The 27970-nt window shown below is 41.6% G+C and overlaps 1 protein-coding gene across 8 annotated transcripts; it reads left to right on the plus strand.

Annotated features, from left to right (window-relative positions):
- Positions 1-801: 801 nt before the first annotated feature.
- On the plus strand, positions 802-27957 carry radil (Ras association and DIL domains). 8 transcript variants are annotated; one of them, XM_077570539.1, is made up of 23 exons: positions 802-1114; positions 4291-4383; positions 4448-4558; positions 5174-5666; positions 6520-6615; positions 8086-8201; positions 8273-8443; positions 8986-9300; positions 10112-10427; positions 11498-11628; positions 12702-12739; positions 13186-13337; positions 14179-14291; positions 15482-15598; positions 16748-16871; positions 19101-19273; positions 20097-20247; positions 20362-20573; positions 24590-24860; positions 25723-25740; positions 25819-25871; positions 25984-26123; positions 27010-27957. In XM_077570539.1, exons 3-23 carry the CDS (start codon positions 4475-4477, stop codon positions 27107-27109), a joined length of 3384 nt encoding a protein of 1127 aa, XP_077426665.1. In that variant the 5' UTR covers positions 802-1114; positions 4291-4383; positions 4448-4474; the 3' UTR covers positions 27110-27957. The 8 variants fall into 8 exon arrangements, with proteins under 8 accessions (XP_077426665.1, XP_077426663.1, XP_077426667.1 ...); XM_077570537.1 differs by having other exon boundaries at positions 25723-25871; XM_077570541.1 differs by lacking the exon at positions 25723-25740.
- Positions 27958-27970: the final 13 nt, after the last annotated feature.

Raw genomic sequence — 27970 nt, forward strand, 5'->3', positions numbered from 1 at the left:
CAGGCCCACGTGATGCTTTTATCTTTTCTATCTCACTTGTAATAAAAAAACAAAATAAGCTTTTTCACGCACTTTTACGTTACGACTCGACACTTTTGTCAGCGTTGGGCTCATTAGGAGCGTGTTTTCCTCCACCCCAGCTCGGGGCGGAATGACGATTCAGCAAGTTTATATGCAACTACCCTTAGAATGTGATGTAGCACAGCATTGACAGACAACGTAATTTAAAGCAGAACATAAAGTGGTGAAAGCTTTGGTGCAAGCTTGTGCAATATCAATAATGTGCACTCCATGAAAAAAAGAAGTGAAATGATCAGCTTTATGAACATTTTAAATTAACAACAAAACAGGCATTTATTATCACAACATTGTTTTATTCGTGTGTTTTAATTTTAATTATGATCCCTTAAATAGCCCAATTACTGCAAAATTATTATTAAAATAAACCAGCCCATTGGAGTGTTAGCCTACTTTCTCAACAGAAAAAAATCATATAATTAACAAATGAATGTTATAATACATATGATATACTGTGTGTGTATATATATATATTTTTTATAGATATAGTTTTATATCTGAATTGTATATTATATTTTTAATATAAAAAATGCTCCTCAAAATAATCTAATAAAGATCATCTAGTTCATGAAATGGAAAATGGATGGAAAAAATAATAATAATGCTAATAAGATTTCTGTGCAATACCGCTATTGTCCACCAGAGGTTGCTGTCTCCACGTGCACTCAACCTGCATATCGAGGTGCATTCGGCTATTTCCGTCACCACTCGGTTCAGCCTGCCGCCGACGGTGGAATGCGGTTGCCGGGAGCCAGTGGGCATTGCCGGCCAGGCGGCTGAGATGTACGCACCGAGCCGGGGGATCACCGCGGCTGGTCGGTGCCCGAGTTGACAGAGCTGTTTTGCGGGGAGTACCGGACAATTGTTATACCTCCTTCCGTCATTTTGAGGGGAAGTCGGGGGAGCGGAATGAGAGCCTCGGAGGACCCTCGAGCATCATGGAGCCGCGCATTGCAGACACCCACCGGCGGAGGACCACCACGGCAACTTTTTGGTTCTATTTTATCCACCTGCTGTAAAACGTCCCACTTGTAAGGTGCGTAACAAGTATTTTTTTCACGACGGAGGCTGGCGGCGTACTTTATCACACCTGCTGGTCGGGAGACCGCATCGGTGCTACGTCGCCGCCTCCGCCGAGCAAAACGCCCGCTCGGCGGATTAATTTCGGAGCACTGGCCGCCGCGGTGAGTCGCTCCGCCGGTTGCCACGAGCGACCATCAGGTCAACATACCGAGGGGGAGAAAGCCTTTAAATTGTGTGAATGCTGAGTGACCAGCAATCGCGTGCATGATTGCTGCTGGTGTGTCAAAACATGGAATGAATGCATGCAGAGACATTTTGGTTATCACAGACGTAAAACACCTTCAAAAATATTTGATGGTGGGAATGTATTGAGTCGAGCTTCGCATTGCTACACCTTGTGTTGCGTGAATGCCGAGAGAGTCATGTACTCACAATATGCAGTAAAGCTGTACACGAACATCCTGCTCAAAAAGTGGGAGTGCTAAAATCATTTATAGCAGTTAGTGTGAATGCTGAGAGTCAAGCATTCACACAACCGCTGCCATCTCAAAACGTTGATTAAATTCATGCTGAGACAGTGAAGTCATTCCATTAATGCTGAATTCACACTGACATGGTTGTGCGTTGAATGATGGAGTCAGCATTCATATTTTCACAACCTTTATTGGGTGAATGCTGAAAGACTAGTGCTGAATGCATCAAATGAAAAAAAAAGAAAGAAATTACAGTGACACTGTTGCACATCAAAATCACTTCCTAATATCAATGCTGAGAGTAAAACATTCGCATGACTGCTACTAAGTCAAAACGCTAACTGTAAATGCTGTGAGATGAGCATAACCAGCAGGCCACGCCCTCTCCACAGCCGTGTGAGGTGAGCATCCACAAAACTTTGACAGTGTTAAAACATCCATTAAATTGTCACAACATTTTTTAATAAATGCTAAAAAATGAAATAAATAAAAAAACTCAGTCATGTTAAGTCGGTGAGACTGCTGAAAGAACTGACATTGTTGTGCACTAAAACCCTCTATTGGGTTAATGCTGAGATTCAAGCTTTTACACTACAGCTCCAACTGTATGTGTCAAAACATTAAATGAATGCTGAGACAATGCTAATCTGTACTATGCCGAGTCATCAATTACCACTGACACTGTTGCACATCCAAACACTTTACAGTGTGAATGCTGAGAGTTGAGCATTCACAAAACTGCTACTGTTACATTACATGTTAAGATATTGCTGGACGCAAATTCTTGTGTGCAGGAAATACCTTAAATAACTGTGAATGCTGAGAGTCGAATGTCTAAAACCTAAATTCAAGAATTCCCATGGATGTTATTGTGCATCCAAACCCTTCATACTACGAATGCTGCGAGTTAAGCATACGTATGACAGCTGATAAAAGCCTTTGAGGGATGCATGCATTATTGTACGTGAACACTGAATGCTGACAGTTAAGAAATCACACTGACGGTGCGGCCGGCACAACGTGTGAATGCTGGCAGTCGAGCACGACTGCTGTTGTCAAAAACAAAGTGATATGTCAGATTTAGACTCATTCTGACCCATGTCAGTGGGAGAAAAATGGTCTGTACTTGCATTGGACCTTTAAAACCCTTCTATGGCGTGAATGCTGAGAGAGTGATGTATTATTAATTGTGCACCAAAAACCTTGACTGTGCGAATGCTGAGAATGAAGAATTCACAGTGTCACAGTTGTGTTTGTGGAAACTCTTTGTTGGGTGATTTTTGAGTCAAGCATTCACAACCATCATTGAGTGAATGCTGAAAGACTTGCAGTAAATCTTCCCATGTGGAAATGCTGAAGGAATTGAACCCTTTGTAACGTTAATGCTGAGAATTGGACATTCGCATTTGGGACCACGCATCGAAACATATGATACAATGCTGCTATTTGTGTGATACGGAATGATTATTTGAATGCTGAGTATCGATCATTCACATCACTGCTACTATGTCAAAATGCTGAGAGAGTGGAGCATTTACACTAGTGCATGAAATGCTGTGAATGCCGAGAGGTGATCATTCGCATTGGCGCAACCTTTAGTGAGGGAATGTTGCGAGAGTCGTGTACTCACAGTCATGCTAAATACGCACGTTGTAGAATGCTGAAAGAATTGACATTTTTGCAGAGCAAAATCCTTCCCACTGACCCAATTGTGCATCAAAACACCTTTACAGTGCGAATGCTGAGAGTTCAGCATCCTCATGCCTGCTATTATTTGCAGTGGCGAGTCCCTGAATGCGTCTGGGTGCTCTCAAAAAGGGGGGGTTGGGGCGGGCAGGGGAGTGGCGGAGGTGTTGTTGGCGCTGACTCTGCAAGCGTTCCTGCTGCCCGGATAACGTGACTATTTTAAATGCCTGCTAATCCACGCTAATCTGGCTACTTGGCCGCAGTTAACTCAAACCCGGGGACGGCAAACCCCTCCCACCCACGCACACACACAAATGGCCTCCATTTTGCCTTGGTGACCCACAAGATGGTGTTTACGCTGCGTTACACACACACACACACGCACACACACGTACAGAGCCCCAGACATGATATGGGGAAAAAAGAAATTAAATTACGGCCACAATATTGATATAATGTGCACACAACATGCTAATTTGTGGCTACAAATTAGATATGAAGTGCGCACAAAATAATTATTTGGCATAATACATGTGCAAAATGAAAATAAAATGAATGTAATTCCTGGACAGTTATGTAGGCAAATGAAGCGCACCTTTTGCCCTGAAATGGTGAAGATTACTTACGTAGACCTGCGAGTTCTTAAGGTAATTTTTTTTTTTTTAAACAACCACATTTGCATTTTGTGGCCACAAATAGTATACTGATGTGATTCCAAGACAGCTGGAACAGCAAATGGAGCAAGCCTTCCGTAGAACTGGTCAATTACAGGTAGAAGACATCAGTTTCTTGAAAAGGTGCACTCCATTTGCTCACCCAGGCATCCACGTTGTTCAAGGGAATCATTTTAAACCCACAAATTAGCATTTCATGTCCACTATTTAGTATATTGTGTCTACAATTTAAAATTTTGAGGTCTCAAATGACTATTTTGTGGCTTTGTAAAAAAAATAGCATCATTCAGTGCTGGTGTACCAAAAAAAAGGAAAAACTTTTTTCCTTTGTTTAATGAATCAATTCAATGTTTCAGCTCAACAGCCAAAGAGAAAATTTGCCTTGGGGAATGAAATGTCATGAAAAGTTCATCCTGAGATTCATTACCTGCAACTGAACTCATCACAAGGTACGTACACACGCACACACACGCCCCACACAAACGTGTGTCACTAGTGTGTGTGTGTCACCAGCAGTGTGAAAGAACCGACAGCGCAAAAATGTTTTACGGTTCTTCCTCCGGGGCAAGTATGTCCCTGCCCTCCAAGAGCCGACTAAAGCGCCAGAGCCGGACCTTTACGCAGGTACGCACACACACACACACACCAGTTTGGTTTACTATCTTTGTGGGGCCATCTCATTGACATCATGCATTTCCTAGCCCCTCCCCCTAACCCCAACCATCAAAAAAGATTGCCTACCGCTATTCCTTACCCTAACCTCAACAATAACCCAATTCAAACCTAAACTCTAAAACCAAGTCTTGACCGTCAAAAAGAGGTCTAAACTTGTGGGAACCAGCAAAATGGCCCCAACATGGACGGGCGGGCCCCACAGCTCTGTGAAATCCCGGAATGTTGGCCCCACTATGTAACAAAAAACAAGATCACACACACACACACACACACATGAATAGCCGTTCTTTTGAGTAATAAAAGTGCCGTGAGTAGCGCGCTAATTAGCATTAGCGAGTCAGACTGGAGTAGATCATGACGATTCTTTGCACATCTATAAATTGAAGCAGAAATCGTTGTCAATCAAATCATTTTCAAACAAAAATCGTTCTGAATTGAAAATCGATTCTGAATCGAATCGCAGACCCCAAAATCGGGATCGAATCGTGAGACAGTCAAAGATTCCCACCTCTAATAAAGAGCGCTCCAAGGTCCTGAACTCGCCGTTCCGTGTGTGTCCGCCAGGTCTTGTACCGCACGCTGAGCTACCGCGACCGCGTCGCGGCCGAAGCGGGAACGAACACGCGCGGCGACCGGCGCTCCACGACCGAGCCCCCGGAGCGACCGGAGGACGACCCGGCCGAGCTCTCCACCCAAAGCTCGGCGCCGGGCGTCCTGAAGATCTTCGGCGACGAGATCTGCGCCGGCGCCAACTACAAGAGCGTCCTGGCCACGCCCCGCTCCAGCGCTCAGGAGCTGGTCAAGGAGGCTCTGGAGCGCTACTCGCTCAAAAAGGACGCCTCCCACTCGTACGTCCTGTGCGACGTGATCGGACGCCTGGAGGGGGTCGGCGGCGTGTGGCGTACCGAGTGCCTGCGGGCGCTCGGCGACAACGAGAAGCCGCTGCTGCTGCAGGAGTTGTGGAAACCTCGAGAAGGACACGCCAGACGCTTTGAGCTACGCAGGAGAGCGGAGGTGGACGAACTCAACGCCAAGGAGAAGGACACCATCACGGCGGGTCAGCATACGCACACACACACAAACGCACGCACCAAAACGCATACAATGGTGCAAATCAACTTTGACTTAGCATCATGAAGTTTGGTGGGCATTTCTATCATGACGAGAGCCGCAAAAAAGTCTCAAGGAGGCATACCCAAAAATGCACAGGAAGTCTGCCATTTTGGTTTGATAGCGCCCTTGAGGTTTTAGAAATAATTTACCTGATGAAAGCAGTTCAACCATTACATTTGGTAGACATGTCTGTTATGAGTAGCCCCACAAAAAAGTCTCAATAAGACAAGCCCCAAAACACAGAAAAAGACTGCAATTTTGGCAATTCCCCCAAAGAATGTAAAAAAAAAAAAAAAAACTGCCACCGAAACCATCTTTATTGAGGAATATGACATTTGGTAGACGTGTTTATCATAAGTAGACCCACCAAAAACATCTCAAGAACCCATGCCCAAAAACACTCTGGAAATCTTCCATTTTGGCCATTTCCAATGGAAACATTTGATTTGATGATAAATCACGCACATAAAATTTTGTTATACATGTTTATGTCAAAAAAATGAATACCAATACCAAGGCCCAAGAAGTCTGCCATTTTGGCCATTTTCATTTGGCATGTCTATCATGAGTGGAGCCACAAAAAAGTCTCAAGAACCAAGGTTGAAAAAGACACAGGAAGTGTCTCAGTTGTCAAAGCTCTATTCTGACCATATTTGGTCCTCTGTTTGACGGTCTTTCCTGTTTTGTCGCACTACTAACAAGTAAGTGCATGCCGGCTTGTGTGTACTGTTGTGATCTTTTTGGTGGAGGGGTTTTGTGTTTTCTCAGCCTCTGAACCCCTCCCACCCCCGCTGTAGGGCCCAAAGCCCCCCAGTTCCTGGTGGCTCTAATGGGTCGCATGCACAGGAGCTCCCCTCTGCGGTCGGCTCGGGCTGCTCAGTCGGGCTCCAAAGGTGGGGACTGGCCTCAGGTAGGCCGGCTGTCAGTCATCGCCATGGAGACCAACCTGCCCGCCCCCTTTCCCTTTGACATCCAATGTTTGTGTCTTCTTCCTGTTGCCGTCTCATCCATTACCTCATTGGTCAATGCATGAGTGGTATGAAAAGGGGAAAAAAAAGAAAAGAGAAAAAGACCGATCCCGAGAGCTGTGGGTGTCGGTCGCATGCTTTCAAACTGTCGCCAGCTGTCAAAACAAATCAACAACAAAACCAAAGGCAGCATTTTCACTTTGTTGTGTCTGTCAGGTGTCGTCACACGTGTCGTCTTTTTCCCCCACATTTTGTTGGTTCACGGTTTATGACTAAAAGAGGAAAGCATTACCGCAGTCCATGGACTTGGAATGCTAATGCTAATAACAAGGCTAATAACAGTGCTATGTGCTTCTCTTTTGGTCACCTAGTCACGTATCGCTTTTTCACGTATCATTTTACACATCGCCATTTTACGTATCACCATTTTATGTATCGCCATTTTACGAACAACATTTTTTATCGTACGTCAAAAATGCTAATGCTAAAAACAAGGCTTAAATGCTATGTGTCTCTTTCATTCAGCTTGTCACGTATCGCTGCTTCTTGTATCGCCGTTTTGCGAACAGCATTTTCACGTTAATTGTGTTATTTTTCATTGTACGTCAAAAATGCTAATGCTAAAAACGAGGCTAATAACAATGCTATGTGTCTCTTTTCATGCAGCTTGTCACGTATCGCTGCTTCTTGTATCGCCGTTTTGCGAACAGCGTTTTCACGTTAATTGTGTTATTTTTCATTGTACGTCAAAAATGCTAATGCTAAAAACGAGGCTAATAACAATGCTATGTGTCTCTTTTCATGCAGCTTGTCACGTATCGCTGCTTCTTGTATCGCCGTTTTGCGAACAGCATTTTCACGTTAATTGTGTTATTTTTCATTGTATGACAAAAATGCTAATGCTAAAAACAAGGCGAACATCAACGCAATTTGCTTGGCTTCATTTAGTTGTTTACTTCTTTTTTGGTTTAGCGTTTTATTGTTTATTATTGTTTCAGGTTTCGCCATATGTGTGCGGAAACGTTTCACATTTTTTGACAGTACAACAAATCGTACTCTGTGGACTGCTAATGCTAAAAACAAGGCTAACAACAAAGCCATGGCTTCTCTTAGTTTCATCGTTTTTCTCGTTTCATGTTTCTGGCGGATTTAAATTAAGGGGATAATTTTTCATGTTTTTATTCATTTTTTTCTTGTTGTTTTACGACAAACTCGATCAAAGGAGAAGGTATTCCAGCTGTTTGTTGACGTTAATGTTAGCTGCTGCATCCTTTTTCGCTGCAACATGTTTGTCTTTAAAGCCTTGAATGCTCCAATTTAAAGCTAAAGTCTTTTTCTTTTTTTTTCAGCCACCTGTGGTCTTTCTTATTGTTTCTTGTCTTGCTCTTTGTTTAGACATCAACGCTCAGGCCCGCAAGCTGCAGAGGAACCGGGCCAAGGGAGCTTTGACCTTGCCTCGTTCCAGCAACTCGTCCCTGTGCCGCAGCCTCAGCGAGACCAGCCTCAACCAGGTGGGACCTTGACGGGCTGCTTGCCAGCTGTCAATCATCTTGACATGTCTCCTGTGTGCGTGTGTATGAAGTTGGCGGTAGGCGACGAGCCCAAACGTTACTACTCCACCCTTCCCGGGCCGTACCGGGGTCGAGAGGCGTCGTCCGGCGGGCGGCGCCAGGAGGATGCCGGGCAGGGCGGTGTGCGCCACTCCCTCTACCAGTCGCCGCACCTCCTGTTGCTTCAGGGGTACAACAAGCAGGTGAGGTGGGACAAACCAAAGCAGGAAAAATGGGACGGAAATGATGTCAAAGACAATTCGTTGTTGAAAAAAGAAAATACATTTCATGAAAAACAAGTGGTAAATGTGGAAAAAAATTCAGGGAAAAGAAAAAACTATAAACAATTAAAAAAATATATTGAAAAAATACACAAATATGTGAATTCACGGGTGCCGAATTACGAATGTGCATCAACTCCAGTTTTAAGTTGTAATATCATCATTCACCACTAGATGTCAGACATTGTTTAGTTGGGCCACAGCTGTTGATAGAGAGAGTTTGGCCAACTCGTTTTCAGCATGGTAACAACATGGCGTCCATACATGTGACCAGCAGTTGACCAGTCACAACGGTACTACACTGTGACGTATGGACGCCATCTTGTTACCCTGCCAAAACTGAGTTTCGTAACCATCAAAGACAGTAACCAGTCCAAGTTGTGTTGCTGTCAACTTCAAATACAATGACGAGTCCAGCATGTGTTTGTCCACATCAAAGACACACTTCTGCGTGCCTGTTCCAGGACTGCCTGGTGTACCTGTTGAACCGTGAGCAGCACACGGTGGGCCAGGAGACGCCGTCGGCCCGTCCCAACATCTGCCTCTTCTCCCCCGACGTCCTGCCGCTTCACTGCCGCCTGCGCCGCGTGCCCGCCCCGCGCCGCCAAACCAAGGTGGACGAGCCGGAGTCGGACGGCCCGCAGCGCTCGTCCTGCGTGGCGGTGGAACCCGTCCTCGATGCCACCGTGCTTGTCAACTTCTCCCGCTGCGAGCGCTCCACGACGCTACGCCATGGCGACCTGCTCTCCTTCGGTGCACACTACATCTTCCTGTACAAGGCAAGCTCATAAAGCAGGATTGTGCACTAATCGGCGGTGACTCGAATTGAGTAGCCAATTGGCTGTTGAAAACCAACGCCGAATCAGAATTGTCCCATTCGAGTCAGAACCCATCTTATGCCTTACTGTTGGCCAGCTACAGCTAACGCCTCGCTGTTGGTCAGCTAACGACCTAACGCCATCCTAGCAATGGGATTATTTGGCCAGCTAATGCCTTGCCGCTGGTCGGCTACAGCTAACATCATACTGTTGACCAGGTAGCGTCGTGCTGGCAACGCAAATATTTGGCCGGCTAATGCCTCGCTGTTGGCAGGCTAACGCCATCCTAGCAATGAGGATTTTTGGCTGGCTAACGCTTCGCTTTAGCATGCTAATGTCGTACTATCAACAAACAAAAGAGTTTGCAAACTTTGCCACGGGACCTGAGAGACGAATTAGCTTAGCGCTAGCGTGGATGAGGCTAGTAGCAACATATATGGATCTGAAATGGGACCAAAGAGAACAAGCATTCTTTTGGCTTTTTCAAGCGCAGGTTTCCTGAATATAGCTTTGATAAAGATAAAGTGCTGTACAAGTACACTCCATTTACTGTTTTGATGAAATTGGATTGGATTTGTAGACTATGAGGTGTTTTTGGGCAAAAGAACATTCTGTAACCCATTCGAGTTGATTCGGTCATTCGGTGGCTTACTGTATGTCAATACAATTAGCCAAGAATAGTTTGGCATTTTTTGTTTTAGCATTAGTTTTAGAAATGCTAAAAGGCATGATTTCAATGCGATTTTGTAATCGTCGATCCTCCTGGTCCCAGGACCCGACGGGCGCCAAGCCTCTGCCCGCCCAGACCCTGGCACGTCTCCGCAGCCTGGGCCAGCTCTATGACGGCGGTCCGGAGGAGGGCGGCACGTGCAAGGTGTGCGGCTCAGTGCTCAAAGACAGGCCGGCCACCGTGACGGCGCCGGCGCGACGCAGCTTCAGGCCGCACCCCCTCAAACCTCGCGGCGGTGGGACTGGGGCCGGGACGGACGGAGGAAGAGGAGCACAGAAACGGAAGCTGCAGTTGGAGTTCGAGCCGGCTCACGAAGACCAGTTGCTCAACCGCATCATGTCCCTCATTGAACCTGGAGGTAACATGACGAGCAGACGCCTTTTACAGAAGCAGGAGAGAAATGTTTCAGAGTTTGGCAAACCTCTTTGTTGTTTCCTAAAAATGTAAGCAGATTTAGAGTCTTCAATGAAATCGACGTCCATTTTCTTGTAAATATCAAAGAAGATCTAGTTTTCAATGAACCTATCAAAAATCTTTTCCGAAACATGGAAGACAATTTGGAGTCTTGAGTGAAACTAAGGGCAATTATTAGAATCCTCGTTGAACGTAATATGTTTGTGTTAACATCAAAGACATTGTAGTCCTCAAAGAGCTTACCAGATGTTGCCATTAAGTTCAATGAAAAGTTAGAGGCTTCAATAAAGTTATTGACTTTTTTTCCGTAAATTAGTCTTCAGTAAACCTAATGAATGTGTTTCTGTAAATATCAAAGTCAACATCAAAGGGAATTTAGAGTTTTCAATGAGCCCAATGAGAGTTTCCTACTCAATTAACCTAATATGTCATTATAAACATTAGAAGACAATCCATACTTTTTAAAACATCAAAGACACACCCGATGTGTAAGCGATGTCATTAACATCAAAGACGATTTAGTATGGAGGACTGCCAAAATTCAAAATAAATAAATTACTTTATAAATGACTAAAAGTGAAAACAAAAACGTATATAAAAAAAATATAAATTGAAAATTTAATACAAATGTCTTTTTATATATATATATATATATATATATAATTTTTCCCCCCCCCATTTATATATATTTTTGGGATTTAATTTTCAAATTATATTTTTTTATATCCGTTTTTATTTTCACTTTTAGTCTTTTATTTATTTTGCATTTTGGCAGTTTTGGTCCTCCATAATTTAGTACTTAATACATTTCACACGTTTAATGGCCGCTAGAAGAAAGAATAATTGTATAAAAATCAAAGAGAATTTTGTCTTTAACAATGCTAACATTCATGTTTTCCTAAACATCAAAGGCAATTTAGTCTACCGTGAAGCTGACATCCATTTTCGCGAATATTAATTTTTTTCCTCAAGAACGTCAAAGACAATTTGTCCTGTTTGTGTCATTGTTGTCAGGCGACGACCACAAGCTGACGCCGGCGTACCTTTTGTGTTTGTGCATCCAACATTCGGCCTCCACTTTCCCGCCGGGAAGCTTCGGGAAACTGCTGCTCAAGATCGCCCGGCGGATCCAGACCGTGGCTTGGGTCAGTCTCCGGCCGGGTGCACTTCAAAAGTCTTGCTCTTTTTTTGTTGTCGCTTTCTTTATTAGTTCAAACTCCAACATCCAGTTCAAACGGAGCAAAAATGTAGGTCTCAAATGATTGATCTTGGGCTTGTCTTTTCCTTCTTCTTCTAATTCTTCTTCCTTTCTATTTCATGCTACTTAAGCTCAGCCCGTTTGCTCAGGTGAACCGGAACCACGTATCAGTTTTTTGGTGTACTCACACGACCCACATTCCTCCTCTGTGATGAGATCCTTTCCACACAAATTCCAATCAAACATTTAACGGACAAACGATATTGGACTTTATGACACAAATCTTCTGCATGGTCTACAATTTGGCATTTACATGAAATAGTATTCGTGTTTTAAAGATAAAAAAAATAGAGATTTTAAAGGGCAAATGTCTTACATTATGCAGAGTATATTTGAACATTTAAATAATATACAATGTTTTATTTTCATTCTATTGTGAAATATTTAGCATAATAATTTCTTTAGTTTACAGTAAAAAAAAGCATCTTGTTTTACAATATATAAAATAACTTACTTTTTCATTGGACACAATAAATACTGATAATAATATGAACAATACATGTCATCGCTGCTATGTGAAAAACACTTATGCCCAATTTTCCCCCATTTTTTTTTTTTTTACTTTTATGTGTTTGGGATAAAACTGAATGCAGATATCCCAAAAACGCAAAAATAAAATAATGGAAAAAAATGGACATAAGTGTTTTTCATATAGCAGTGACAATATTCCCAAAAATATTTTTTCTTAAAAATGTTTAATTTCAAATGATTTCTGTAGGCCATCAAAAAAAATTCTGGGTAGGAAATGTGAGTCAAAAATGTAATTAACATGATTAACACAAAATAAATGTTTCTAAAAAAAATTTTTTTTATGGATATATCATGTTTCAAGTTTTAGACACTCAAGCAAAATGAAGGTGGTGTTTTTTTTACCCTGGTCAAGTGTCTCCTATGTGCATGCTTAAACTTTAATGAGACCTTTTGTGTGTATTTGCGTGTGTGTGTGCGCGCACTTTGCAGGAGAAGACAAAAGAGTTAGCTCAGAAGCAAGCTCAGCAGTGAGTATCGTTTTCCGTCTCCAGGATAAAAAAGTGTGGGCGAGCCTGCTTGCTTATGTGTGTGTGCTTTTGTCTTTGCTACATTGTGGGGACCATACACGCGTGCTTTTCCAGGTTGAACTACCATTGGGTTATAGTTGAGGTTCGGGTACGGAATGGGGGTAGGCAATCATTTTTGATGGCTGGGGTTAGGGTCTAGGAAATGCGTCATGTCAATGATATGGCCCCACGATGATACAAAGACAAGTGTGTGTGTGTGTGTGTGTGTGTGTGTGTGTGTGTGTGTGTGTGTGTGTGTCGTTGCATGTTTAAATGAATATGTGTATGTGACCAATCTAGACCAATTTAAACCCGGTAGAACCTTGACAGGCTCCTTGTCAGCTGTCCATCATCTTGGCATCTCCCGTGTGTGTGCGTGCGTGTGTGTGTGTGTGCGCATGCTGCAGCCAGGACCCGGCATCGCTGTCGCTGCTCAACATCTCAGACCTGATCCCGGACTTGCAGACCATCTTCTTCTGGATGTCCAACTCCATCGAGATCCTTTACTTCATTCAGCAGAGGGCGCCGTCGTACACGCACAACATGGAGACGATGCAAGGTATTCGCGCGCACGCACACACACACACACACACACACACACACACGCACACACTTTATCTTTGATGTTCAAGAAAACGTGCTTGATATTTACAAAGACGTCTAAGTTCACCGATGACTCAAAAGTGAGGTTGACGTTTAGGAAAGCTTTGTTGAAGACAAATTTGTCTTTGATGCTTACAAAATTCCTGAGTCAAAGATGCACATCTTTGATGTCCCTTTACACCTGAGTTAGATCCATTGAAGACTCAAAATGGTTTTTGATGTTTAAAAAAATGTATGTCATGTTTGCTGACGACTCAAAATTTTCTTTGATATTGGTGAAAGCGTGTTTGATAAATAAAATGACTACCTTGTCATTGATGTTTCAAAAATGCCTAAGTTAATTGATGACTCAAAGTCTCTTTGCTGTTTAGGAAAAAAAATATCAAGTTTGTTGCTTACAATATTTATTTGTCAAAGGCGCACGTCTTTGACGTTCCCTATAACTTGAGTTGTGTTGAAGACTCTTTGATGTTTCCAAAATGCTTAAACTAACTCAAATTGTCTTTGATGTTCATGAAACGTCCATAAGTTCATTCAAAATTGGAGGCAAATTCCTTCCTCTAATAAAGATTCTGATTCTGACTCAAGAGACGACCTTGTCTTTGATGTTTACAAAGACATTGGTTTGCTGAAGCTAAATTATCTTTCATGTTCCGTAAAACATGCACACATTTGACTTTGATATTCAGGAAAAGTTAGGTTGGATGACTCAAGTTGAATTTGATGTTTTAGGGAAAGTTCACTGAATAAATAAATAGTGTCTGCTTGTAAAATGTCGACGTTTTCTTGGGTTGCAGGCTCGAAGGAGTCGCTGCTGTCAGCGACCATCTCGGCCAACGAGGAGGCCATGAGCATCTTGGAGGAAGTCATCATGTACACGTTCCAGCAGTGCGTCTACTACATCACCAAGGTGTGTACGTGTACAACAAGCAAAGACGTGATGGGTTTCTGTAAAACATCAAAGACAACTTAGTCCTAATCTAACATGACATACATGTTTTAGTAAGAATCAAACACAATTTGGAATCTTTACATAACACGCTATTTAATCAAAGCTAACCTACATGTCCATAAACATCAAAGGCGATTCAGTTGTCAACAAATCAAATCATTTTTTTTTTGTTAACCTCAGAAGCATTTTTTTTTGTTTTAGGTAACATCAAAGACTACTTAGTGTTTAGAAACAACTTGTTTTTGTTAACAACACAAACGAGGTATCTTGTAGTTAACCTGCCATACATGTTTTAGAGAACATCAAAGACCATTCAGAGTCTTTTTTTGTGTTTTTGCAAAAACGGAGACAGTTTAGAGTCTTCAATAAACATGGTGTACTTAGTTTTCATGAGCATCAAACCCAATTTAGTCTTCAAGTAATCATGAACATCAAAGACAATGGAGAGTTTTAGTAACTAAAGACAATATTTGTGTTTCATTAAACATCAAAGACAGTTCTGAATTTTCAACTAATCTAGTCAATTTACGGTATTCAAATGAGCCTGTACAGGTTTTTTCCTTCATCCCAAAGACAGATTAATCTTCAATTAACCTGACATCGATTTTTAAACATCAAAGACATTTTAGTCTTCAGTGAAGCTAATGTGTGCGTTTTGAGTTTTTCTTAACTCTTTGACTGCCAAAAACGTTAAATAACGTTTAGTAAAATCCTATGGAGGAGTGCCAAAGACGTTAAAAGACGTTTTTTTTTTAACAGGTGAAACTAACCATTTTCTATTGTTGATTACTGAAAAACGGAATAAGGTAGAAACAAACTTTTTTTTCTGATGAAAGCTGAGAGTACAATCTTTCATTTGGTAGTATGTGTGTTTCCATAGTCCAAACACATAATTTTCTGTGGGCCTTGAAAGATCAGTCAAAAATGCTTAAATCGGCTGGCACCCACGGCATCCCTTTTCTGAAAACGTCTGGCAGTCAAAGAGTTAAACAGTTGAAGGAAAACCTTCCGTATGTTTTCTTGTACGCGCATCAGTTACAATTCCAAGTTGTCAATGAATGTGTTTTTGTAGACATTGAGGACAATTGTGTGCTTTGGCAGAAATCGTATTAAGCGTGCGATGTCATCCGTGCATTTTGCGTGTGCAGGCTCTGTACGTGGTCCTGCCGGGTCTCCTGGACTGCAACCCGTTCCCGGTGGACAGCTCGGAGCCATGCTGGAAAGGAGGCGTCGGATTTCCAGAGCCGGTCCGCAGGGTCCTCCAGGTAAATCCAGGACGTCATCAAACTTCACTGATGGCGGCAGTTAGGATAAAAAAAGCTTTAAATGGCTTGTAAATTGAAATTATGTACATTTTTATGACTTATTTTTTATTGTCCAATATATATTTTTTAAAATTGTTATTGTTACTTGATTCTGATGCGTATTTGAAATTTAAAAATAAATAAATAAATACTTTATATTATTTTAATCATGATTAACTCATTCACTGCCATTGACGGTTACAATTGTCAAAAAATAATTTTAACTATTTCTATTAGTTTGACTTTTTTCTACTTTTGGTAACAAGAGTATAAAAACCTAGATTTTTTTATTGTACATTTAGAAGACATATACAATTTGTGATTAATCGTGAGTTAACTATTGAAGTCATGCGATTAATTACGATTAAACATTTTAATTGCCTGGCGCCCCTAATTTTTAATAATCATCTCAGTAATTAATCGCATGACTTCACTAGTTAACTCATGATTAATCACAAATTTTATATCTGTTCTAAATGTACAATAAAACAAATTCTCTAGGTTTTCGTACTCTTGTTAACAAAAGTTGAAAAAATGTTAAACTAATAGAAATAGTTCAAATGAATTTTTGATGTTTATAGCCGTCAATGGCAGTAAGTGAGTTAAATGTCCAAAGTTCTAATTAAATACAAATGAAAATACTTTCAATGTAAATAAAATGATTATTATCAAGGAGAGTATTTTATTTACATAGCTTTTATCACATTCGTGTGTCTTATTTGTATTTATTTGTTTTTATTTCCTTTCCTTTTGCTCGGCATTGTAAATAAAAAAAGATCTTACATGATATTAAAGGCACCTAAAATTAATCAAGTAAAATGATTAATTAAATGTATTTTTTAAAATACAAATGAAATCATCCAAACAAAATAAATTGCAAAACATTTTCATAATAAATAAATGAATTATTATTAATAGGCATTTAAAATCCAATACATAAATATGAAAAAAAAAGTCAAATGATTTGAAATGTAATTTCATACTTCAAAATACAAACAAATAAAATAAGTCTTTTATCACGCTGGACTGCGTGGAACGGATTGCAGGTGATCTTGAAATTGTCTTGCCGAACGTTTCCAAGTGTTTGGATGTGCGTGCGTGCCTGCGCAGGTGTTCCAGAGCGCCCAGGAGCTGCTGCAGGGTTACCAGGTCCACCCGGAGATCCAGGCGCAGATGTTCGCATACCTCTTCTTCTTCTCCAACGTGTCGCTCTTCAACCAGCTGATGGACAAAGGTAAATGGGAGCACGGGGGGGGCTCTCACCTCCGGCAGACCTTCCCCGAGGAGGCTCGCAGCTGTTAGGGAGCGTCCTTGTCAGCAGTTTGACTTGAAGCGAGGGAGACGTCGCGCAGAGGCGGGGGGGGCGGGAATCAAGATTTGTCCTCTGTGTCCTTCCTTCCTATCTGCTCTCTAATTCCCATCAGTCCCCCCCCCCCTCCTCCTTTTTCCATGTGGGAGTGGGAAGAGGAGGTCTGATTGAATGAAGCAAGGGAGAAAGCGCCATGACGGGGAAAAGGTCAAAACCTTGTTATGCTGCTTCGCTCGTACTCCGAGTCATCAAAAATGTGGAAGCTACCAAATGTCATGTTACAAATATAATCCTTATTTCGGGGCTGAATTTTCAAATGAAAACTTCATGGCGGCGTTGTAGAATCAAACCTAATCACCGCTCAAAATTGACCTTAAAATGGCTGCTTAAAACCAAGATGGCAGACTTCCTTTGACTTTAGGGAGAGGGCTTCTTGAGGCTTTTTTGTGGGTCCACTCAAGAAAGACAAGCCTACCAAATGTCATGTTACGAAGATAAACTGGATTTTGAGGATGAAGTTTCAAATGAAAACTCCCGAGAATTCAACCTTTGAAAACCCGCTTAAAACCAAAATGGCCGACTTCCTGTGCTTGGAATTGGCTAAAATTGACATCGAAAGGGCATTTGCCCAAAATTGCAGATTTTTTTGGGTCATTTTGGTCATGGATTCTTGAAGGTCTACTCAATACAGACATGCATACCGAATTTCATGTCACAAAGTCAAACTGGCTCCGGAGGGCTGAATTTTCAAACAATTAAATCAAACGTAGGACTGTTGGAAGTGGCCTAAATGACCATCAAAATGGTTACTTGAAAACAAAATGGAGGACTTCCTGTGTCTTTTAGGACGTGGCTCCTTGAGACTTTTTGGCTGTTCTAATCATGGTAGACATGTCGAGTTACATGTTGTTATGTGAAACTGGCAGAATTTGTGAAAATTCCCGAGCCACATACTGCTTCACCAAATCTACCAGCAGCCATTTCCAAGGTGCTTCCACTTGACACACACACGTCGTACGTCTTCATTAGCCAGCAAAGTGAGGACAGCAACACCTTCACATGAATGCAGAGGAACACCCCGTCCGGCTCCTTGTCGTCAGTCGCTCATTGATGTTTCTGTCGCTATGGTAACAGGGGTGTGTGCGTCTTGAGCGTTACGCTGACGTTTGCAAGACACGCACACGCACAAACAAGCTCAGCCGGAAAATATTCACGGCGCTTCACTTTCCCCACATTTTGTTACAGTAAATATTTTTGGGGCTTCAAAATTCATCATTTTAATTTAAATAAATAAATTAATAAATAAATAAAATAATGAATAAATAAATTCTAATAAAATAAATAAATTCTGATTCTTCCCTGTAATGTAATGTAATGTAAATATTTCTTAAGAAGAAGAAATAAATTGAAGCCCTGTTACAAAATTGTTCTGAAATCGAAGAAATTATTATTATTATTTATTTTGCTCAAATTTCTACGCGACACCCAGAAATGAACATTTTTAGGGGAATTTTTATGAATCGGTTAAAAATGGAATGTGTGAAAAGTCAAACCAATCCACATTTTATAACAAAATGAGAAAAATGTCATTGTGAATACTCTCCTGATACGCTTTTTGTATCCTTTTGGCGAAAGCCTCAACTTTAGCGGCTAGCGGCTAATTGTGCTTTCACCTGCTAAATAGATTACCATTACCTAGCGTAGCTCTTTGTTTGGCGTGTGCGCGCAAAGCAGTCGCAGCGGAGCTTTATGACACCTTTGCAAGGGAGGTCAAGCGACGTCTCGTCTGTTACAGTCCCGAGATTACTGTATGCCGAGACGTAAGCCTATTACACACACCAGTGTGTGTTTGTGTGTGTGTGTGTGTGTGTGTGTGTGTGTGTCCAAGGCATATGGTGCAATATTTGAAGTGCGGTTTCATCAAATAGCAGCAGTCAGTCAATCTATAGTAATTTAGTCAAGGAGCTAAAAGAAGCTCCAGCGCACGTGCGCTCGCGTGTCATCAATACATTAGCGAGTAACAATCGCTACGCATTAACGATATCCGAAGGGCGAATCCTAATTATTTCAAATGTCCTATTTTGAAAAAGCTCTTTTCAAAATGCATTTCCCTCCATTTCAATAAAAGAAGCAACTCATTGTGTGCGCGTGCAGGTCCGTCCCGCGGCTGGTTCCAGCGTTCCAAAGTTCTGCAGATGCAAGCGTGCCTGCGGATGGTGTCGGAATGGGCCCGCAAGTCGGCCCTGGGACATCTGGCCGACAAATTCTTCACCAAACTCAACAGTGCCGTCGCCGTCCTGGCCACGCCGCCGCAGCAACTCACGCAGGCGAGCCGAGCCGCACACGCGCTGGCGTTTAGGTTCTTCTTTTAGCTAAATGGAAATTGATTACTTCTTTATGAAACAAATGAACAAAAACCTTTAAAAATTGAACATATTATAAATAAATATATAATAATATAATAATAATAATAAATTAATAATATATTAAATACTATTATTTTTAACCCATTTAATACATGAGTAAAGTGCATTTTTTGTCAACTTCTCTTTAATAAACTGAATTTAATGTTAAGTTTTATAATCAAACATATTTGATATTTTACAAAAATCCTTCCTTTTTACAACTATAAAAAATGACAGGCCCTATCTTGTTGATTTATATTTCAATAAAATTAAACCCTAACCCTTAAATCATTATTTAACATAAAAAATTAATTAACGTATTTTTTCATAAAAATGCTGATTAAAGCACGAAGTACTAGTATTAAGTTTTCACAAAAACAATTTTTTGTTTTATTTGTTAAGTCCAAGTCATTTTTTTAAATGATTAAATTCATTTATGTATTTTAAAAAAAACAATTTTCATCCAAATAAACATACTCCTTTTTATTATTAATGCAACTATATTTTAGTTAGAAAAAAAACTAAAATGTTATTTAAAAAAATAATATAAAATGATTTTACTAACTACATAAAAAAAAAAAACTAAATTCAATATTTGTTAAACATGGAATATAATTATGCAATACATTTAATTTTAATAAATCAGATATTTTGCCATTTATATTATACAGTAATTGAATGCACATCAATTCATGTGCCGAATTATTTCCAGCTGGTTTAACACTTCCTTTCCCTGCTTGTGCAGATGAGCTGGCGAGTGTTGTCGGGCGAGCACTCGTCCCTGAAACCGGTGCAGCTGCACAGGATCCTGACCCAGTACCAGATCACCGCCGAGACGGGCCCCGTGCCCGCGTGGCAACCCGGAAGCGAGGACGAGGCCTACATCTACCGCACAGGTGACAAAAGCCGACATCGGGTCGACTCGCTTGCCGCTCGTCTGCGGACAGCAGGAAGCACGTTGACCACACCGAAAACGTGAAATGCTAACGTGACGCCACGGCTTCATGCAGTGGACCTCCTGGAGAGCTTTGAGAACCACCCTCCCATCGTGCTGCCCAGCGGCGGCTTCGGCGTGGACCTGGACGGCGAGCGCGTGGAGGACAGCGTCTACCGACAGCTGCTCTACGTACGCCACTTCCTGTGGGGCCTGCGCGCCAAGACGCACGCTAACGCTAACGCCGCGCACGCTAACGGCAACAACAACAATGCAGCCGATGTCCAGGTGAGACCGTGTCCCGACACTAACCGGACTGCGACGTAACAGTGAGGCTTATTTACATCAACGTCTTTTAAACGAATATTGTGACTTTTCAGCAGTGGGCGTGGCCTATATGGCGCCACAACTCTGATGATTTGCTGTGACAACAAAAGCTGCTGTAACTTGACTCACATCATCCTATTTATTTTTTTAAATCACAGATTTGATGAGTGTCTAGGTACGACAGCGTATTAGGGCCACATATACTTTTTTTTTTTTGTTCAGAGGGGGGAACATTCCAAGAAAACAAGTAGCAAATTTGCGAGAAAAAAAACTCTGAAACTTCCGACAAACACACCTAGCGTAGGATTCGTTGGTGGTTAATGGGACACTGTTTATAAAATGAAAAGGCAGGATGGAGATTTAAACTTTACTCGTCATACACGGCCATTTGTATACATTTTTTTAAATATATTTTTTAATGTCCGTTTTTATTTTCACCTTTAGCCATTTATTCATTTATATATTTCGTCATTTATTTATTTTGAATGTTGGCAGTTTTGGTCCATACTGCCAGGACGAAATGTTATTCAAATGAGTGAGCGGTCCTGAGCGTGTCTTGGGTTGGGTTGGATCGCAAACTGCCTTTCATTTGCGGAGCGAGCGGTTCGACCAACAAGGAAGTCTCTGCGACTTACATGGAGAACTCCAGCAATGGCCGACAACTTTCTTGTCCGCCGTCACCTCGACGTGTTGTCGAGCAACTCAAGTCGCAAGCTGTGGTGACAAAGGACACGATAGTTGTCGGCCGTTGCTGGAGTTCTCCGAACGCAAAATGCTGTTGCCGTGGCAACGCGCTGTTTGCCTACAAAACAATGCTCACTTTGAGGGTCTAAACATGCATGAAAACTGATGAAACAACGCACACATATCAGTCCTGACAAAATCATCAATATTTTATTTGTTTATTGTGCAATTTTTTAAAAATGGTTCAACAGCGCCCCTATTTTTTTTTTTTTCGAAGCAGCCTTGGTTGTGCGCATGCAAACTTGCCTTGCACACACACACACACACACACACACACACACACACACACACACATTTGTACTTTTATGCACTTATTCACACGCACACAAAATACATGCACACACCTAAAAACTGTAATCTGTGCGTAAGCAGCTGTGCTGGTTGAGGAGTTTCCTGCTAATCTTGCAAATGAAAGACAAAACCTCAGACGCATGCGCGCACACGCACACACGCACACACACGCAGAAGAAGAAAAAGAAGAAGCTAGACATGGTTAAATCATGGCTAATCTGCTTAGCGGTCAGGCTGTCTCATCAGGGGGCCGACTAGACCGTAATCCTCCATCTTAGAACACATCACCATCATCATCATCATCATCATCATGAAGGCCTTTCCTCAAAAAATGGCCGCATTGATCAGCCGCAGTTTGCTGAGGATGGTGACCGAGCCTTGACAAAAAATGCCCTTCACACTCCGAAATTGTCCAAATGTGGGCTGTCATTGAAGTTCAGGGGCCACATTCCTTCACAATATGATTTCAAGCGGGCCACTTCAATCGTGGCTTAGTATGATGCCACTGACGTGTTCCAAATTGTACAAATAATTACTATTACATTGTTGAAAATAGTCACATTTATTGGTTATTACCTTGTATGAGCAATCTGAAAGTTTTCAAAGGTTTTTATGAATCCATTTTTTTTTCATTTCCACATGAAACTGACAGATCCAAGTGGCTCACTAACCAATACTTTTACAATCAGTTACTCTATTGCTTATTCCAGTAATTCTCACAGTGTGGTGCGAGGCCTCCCTCTAGTGGCAAGTGAAAGAATCCCTGCCAAAGCATCTTTCAGTTGTTCAGTACAGTATTTCATTTTGAAAGTCATAATTACATTTCAACTTTAACAACAGCTACCCTAACCCTAAACCCTAACCTTAACCCTAAACCCTAACCCTAAACCCTAACCCTAAACCTGACCCTAAACCTAACCCTAACCTTTAACCCTAAACCCTAACACTAACCCTAACCCCCTAACTAACCCTAACCCTAAACCCTAACTAATCCTAACTAACCCTTAACCCTAACCCTAACTAACCTTAACCCTAAACCCTAACCCTAACTAACCCTAAACCCTAACTAACCCTAAACCCTAACTCTAACTAACCCTTACTCTAACTAACCCTAACCCCTAAACCCTAACCTTAAACCCCCTAACCCTAACAAACCCTAACCCACTAACTCTAACCCTAACCCTAAACCCTAACTAACCCTTAACCCTAACCCCTAACTAACCCTAACTAACCCTTAACCCTAACCAACCTTAACCCTAAACCCTAACCAACCCTAAACCCTAACCCTAAACCCTAACTCTAACTACCCCTAAACCCTAAACCCTAAACCCTAACCTTAAACCCCCTAAACCTAACCCACTAACCCTAACCCTAACCCCTAACCCTAATTCTAACCCTAAACCCTAACCTTAAACCCCCTAACCCTAACTAACCCTAACCCTAAACCCTAACCCTTAACCCTAATTCCTACCCCTAACCCTAAACCCTAACCTTAAACCCCCTAACCCTAACTAACCCTAACCCACTAACCCTTAACCCTAATTCTTACCCCTAACCCTAAACCCTAACCTTAAACCCCCTAACCCTAACTAACCCTAACCCTAAACCCTAACTAACCCTTAACCCTAACCAACCTTAACCCTAAACCCTAACCCTAACTAACCCTAAACCCTAACTCTAACTACCCCTAAACCCTAAACCCTAACCCCTAACCTTAAACCCCCTAACCCTAACTAACCCTAACCCACTAACCCTAACCCCTAATTCTAACCCCTAACCTTAAACCCCCTAACCCTAACTAACCCTAACCCACTAACTCTAACTCTAACCCTAAACCCTAACTAACCCCTAACCCTAAACCCTAACTAACCTTAACCCTAAACCCTAACCCTAAACCCTAACCCTAAACCCTAACCCAACCTAACCCTAAACCCTAACCCTAACTAACCCTAAACACTAACTCTAACTAACCCTAAACCCTAACCTTAAACCCCCTAACCCTAACTAACCCCTAACCCTAATTCTAACCCCTAACCCTAAACCTAAACCCTAACTAACCCTAACCCACTAACCCTAACCAACCCTAAACCCTAACCCTAAGTTTTTTTTATTTTATTTTTTACTTTTATATCATTTTTATTTACCTATAATGTATATTACATTTAATTGAATCATTACTTAGGTGCAGTTTTTTTACTTCATTATATTATTATATTATTACATTTGCCTTTTTTTTAATAAGTATATTTCTTGTAGTTTTGGGTATTTTTCTAATAATATTTTAACTTTATTCTTATAAAACTTGTGATGTTGTTTTTTCCATATCACAACTTTATTATAAAAAATGTTCTTATAAAATCTTATTTATGTAATGTTTTTGTTTTTTTTACACAAAAAAATTGGACTTCATTCCTGGATAATTATATATTAGATAATAGATATATTATAATTATAGTCTTTTTTTCTTGTAACATTACAACTTTAGGACTACAACCTCCATTTTTGATGAACATGTAAGCTACGCATCTCTACTCTCATTTTGGTTGTCGTTGTGGTCCTTGCAGAGCAAAATAAATGTTTTTTTTGTTGGGGGGGGGGTCTACTTGATGTAAAAGATTTCAGAACTTCTAGATTGCTCCATTCAATAATTGGGCAACTGGATTTTTGGGTAATTGTAATGAATTTTGGATTTGTGTCAACCTTTTGTTGCTGTCAACTTTGATGACTAAAAAAAAAAATTGGAGTGGTAAAAAAAAGAATAAATCTTTCCACTAACATTAACTCCTCCCTGAAGCTTGTCTCTCAGTCACCCACTAGGCCACGCCCCTTAAAGGCACAAATCCAGCACAGCAACGCTACAAAACCCCCACATATCGATACCGCAAATGTTACTGCTTCCTGTTTTGTTTTGTCATAAATGTATTTCCTATTTCCTCCTCTAGGGGGAGCTGCTGCCCCCGCCCCTGGCGCACGGCAGCCCCCGCTCGGCCGCCGGCGACGGCGAAGAAGAAAACGGCCGTGGCCAAGCGCACGGTCTTCGGCGGAACGGCGGCAGCGCCCACCACCACCACCACCATCATCATCATCATCTTCCTCATCCTCACCATCAGCACCCGCCCGCCATAAGCAGCTACCCCGAGGGAGGGGCAGGAGCCCCGCAGATGAACGGATGCGGCAAGAAGGCCAACGGGCTCATCGCTAACGGCATGGAAGGTAGGAGGATTTTGGGAGGTCGCAACATTCCTTTGGGCTGGCGGCCCCCCAATGAGAGCGAATATGATTTCTGCAGTTTATGTGGTGGCTCAAATTGACCCATCAGGTTTAGGGTTCGACATTTTTTCAGTTCAACAACAAATTTAAAAAAATGTGTGCATTTTTGGGGATTATTTTTCTCATGTAATTATTATATGAATTTTTTATTGTTTTCTAAAATGTTTTTTCCCCTTTTGAAAATGGCTGCATTTGTGTTAATTTCCTAAATTATATCTTTAAATATTTTGGATTTTTTTTTTTTTTGTATCTTCATGTTGATCTATTAATGTTTAAAATTGAAAGTTTCAAAAAGGAATTTATATATAATAAAAATGCTTTTTAATTCAATTTTATTTTTAATTATGTTTTTATTAGAGCTGTCAAACAATTCAATTTTTTATCAGATGAATCACATCTTAGAATTTTGATTACATTAAAATTAATAGTGCAATTCATCTGCCTTAATACATGATCAATAAAAAAAAATGTGATTAATTAATTAGTTAACGCTTTAACTTTGGCAGCACTAGTTTTTAGTTATATTTGTAAAATGTTGCTCTTTAAAATGTTTTTTTTTTATTTGTCATTACTTTCATAATTATTTTAACCCGTTCATAAGTCTAGAAATCGAATAAAATACATATTTTCAAAAGAAACAATGATCGCTGCTGGCGGTCAATAGAAATGTATGTTATGCCCCTCCCCCCCCCCCACCCCTCCCTTCACCTGCATCGTTGTCTTCGTGTATGTGGCCCCCATAGCAAGATCCTCTGTGTGTGTGTGTGTGTGTGTGTGCGCGTGCGTGTATGTCTATCCACTGCAGGTTGTGTTACTAGTGGCTGTGAGTTCCCCTTCCCCGTGTGGTCCTCGTCCCCGGACGCCCCCCCACCCCCTGATGACATGTGTGTGGTGTTTGTAGTGGAACTGGACAAAGGACCCTTCGGACTCGGCATGGGACTCATTGACGGTCTGGTGAGTTCTTGCACTTTTTCCCTCTCATTATATTCAAATCAGTTTTTTGAATTTTGAAAACCTGGTTATTCACTCACCCCCCCCCCCTCCCCCCCTCATGCCCCCCCCCCAGCACACGCCGCTCAACGCCACGGGCATCTACATCCGCACGCTCATCCCCGACGGGCCGGCGGCGTCCGACGGTCGGCTGAGGATCGGCGATCGGATCCTGGCCGTCAACGGGACCAGTCTGATCGGAGCCGACTACCAGAGGTTCGTGTCTGCAGTTATTTAGTGGTAGTCATAGCGCCACCTACTGGCATGGCTCGCAACACCCATTCTTCTTTTTTGGTTGTTTTTTTTAGGCGATCTCAGCCTTATTCATTTATCCGAGTCAGAATCTCATCATCGTCGTCGCGCCTTTTTTTGTGTGCTCTTCTCAATGTTACACAATACGGGACATATCAACATATGATCTTGATATCTGAGGGGCATTTTAGAGCTGGTTGCGGCTCTCGTTAGCGCCCGAGAAGCTACCATTGCGAGCTCCTTATTGTAATTGAAGGAATTCTTCTTCTTCACCATTATTATTGTTACAAACAGGGTTATTATAGTTTGGAATTTTCATTTAGGTTAGTTTTTAATTTGTTTTAAGTTTTGTTTTAAATGTATTTAATTTGAAGGAGTTTTCAGGGTGGTTCCGTTAGTTTTTATTAGTTTAAAAAAAATGCTTCGTATTAGTGTCGTTTTAGTTAATTTTATTATTAGCGTTCGTTTTTTTATGTGTATCGCTTGTGTGCAATATTTAATAAACACCCTGGTAACATGAAAAAAGTCATGAATTTCTCATTACAAATCAACACCAAATGCTCATGCATTACAGTAATTACCAAAGACTAAAACCAAGGACATTTTTTGCTAGAATTATAGTTAGTTTTGTAAACATAAAATGTAGTTTCAGTTAACATTTTTATTTTATTCCGTTGAAGGCACTGAACGCAAGTTACCGAGTTTTTGAAGATTTGCGCCCCCTCTGGCGAAAAGCAGAATGGACGCCAGCGACGCGCACGCGCCCAAAGCGCCGAGACGTTAGTTCGCGGTAGTTTTATTGTGCATTGCTTATCATAAATAGACCCTTTTTTGCTCTCTTTCCATGCAGTGCGGTGGACCTGATCCGCCTGGGAGGGGGTCGCCTCCGCTTCCTGGTGGCCAAGTCGGACCCGGAAGTGTCGGAGAAGATCAGCGCCTCGTCCTGTTGACGGACAGATGGACCGACCGGGCCGGCTGTCAATCAAACTGCAGATGAGCACGCGCGGCTCCAGTAGGGAAACTGGCCGTGTGTGAAAGATCACACACCGGATGGGAATCATGCCGGCAAACATTCGTCATTCATCCATTGCTGTTTGGACAATTGACCGAAGCTCCGCCCCCTTTGTTCGTGACATGGCGGACGGCGATGACGTCGACACTTTGAAACTCATGAATTCCTGATGAAAATTTGCAAAAAGTTGCAATCCAAAAAATATTTTAAAAAAATCAGCACCTGACTGCACTAATGGACTCAAAATTGGGTGGTCGATGTCTACCGGGAGTCAAGACAGGACAAAAAAAAGTCTCAAGGACCCATGTCCAAAATTGAACAGGAAGTTGTCAAGTTTGAGTGAATTCACTTAATGACCATTGGAAAGTTAGAAGAAAAAATAGCAGCATGAAAAAGTCTCAAGGACCCATGCCCGGCCGCAATTGAGCAAAACGGCGGCCATTTTGGTTCGGGTGAATTCTTCTTTGACAATTTCTCCAAGGGGGCGGGGGGGGGTAATGTGGGTTCCACCATGGCATCAAACATTTTTGGGGTCATTTGGAGGATTCACTCACCAGCTGTTTGCAGCTTTAATTCTTCTTATGATTGTAGTAAGAAAAAAAGACAATTTTCTTCTTTTTTTTTACATGATAAAAATTTCAAACTGTTCAGAATGTTGTTTCTTCACTTTTCTGCATAATTTTTCACTCTTGACCATATTTGGACAATGGACATACACTGCTTCCTGGCAAGTCAGGGTGGAAAATCCCACCCGGGGAAAACGGAAATAAAAGTGTTTTACGTTAACATGGATTTGTTG

Source organism: Vanacampus margaritifer, chromosome 7 (genome assembly GCF_051991255.1).
Source record: "Vanacampus margaritifer isolate UIUO_Vmar chromosome 7, RoL_Vmar_1.0, whole genome shotgun sequence".
NCBI lineage: Eukaryota > Metazoa > Chordata > Actinopteri > Syngnathiformes > Syngnathidae > Vanacampus > Vanacampus margaritifer.

Bases quoted from the DNA above. Each gene is read 5' to 3' on its own strand.
- radil (XM_077570537.1), top strand. From the start codon at position 4,475: ATGTTTTACGGTTCTTCCTCCGGGGCAAGTATGTCCCTGCCCTCCAAG. The intron at 20,248-20,361 runs GTGACAAAAGCC...GGCTTCATGCAG, and splicing joins GGCCTACATCTACCGCACAG to TGGACCTCCTGGAGAGCTTT. The intron at 24,861-25,722 runs GTAGGAGGATTT...TATCCACTGCAG, and splicing joins CATCGCTAACGGCATGGAAG to GTTGTGTTACTAGTGGCTGT.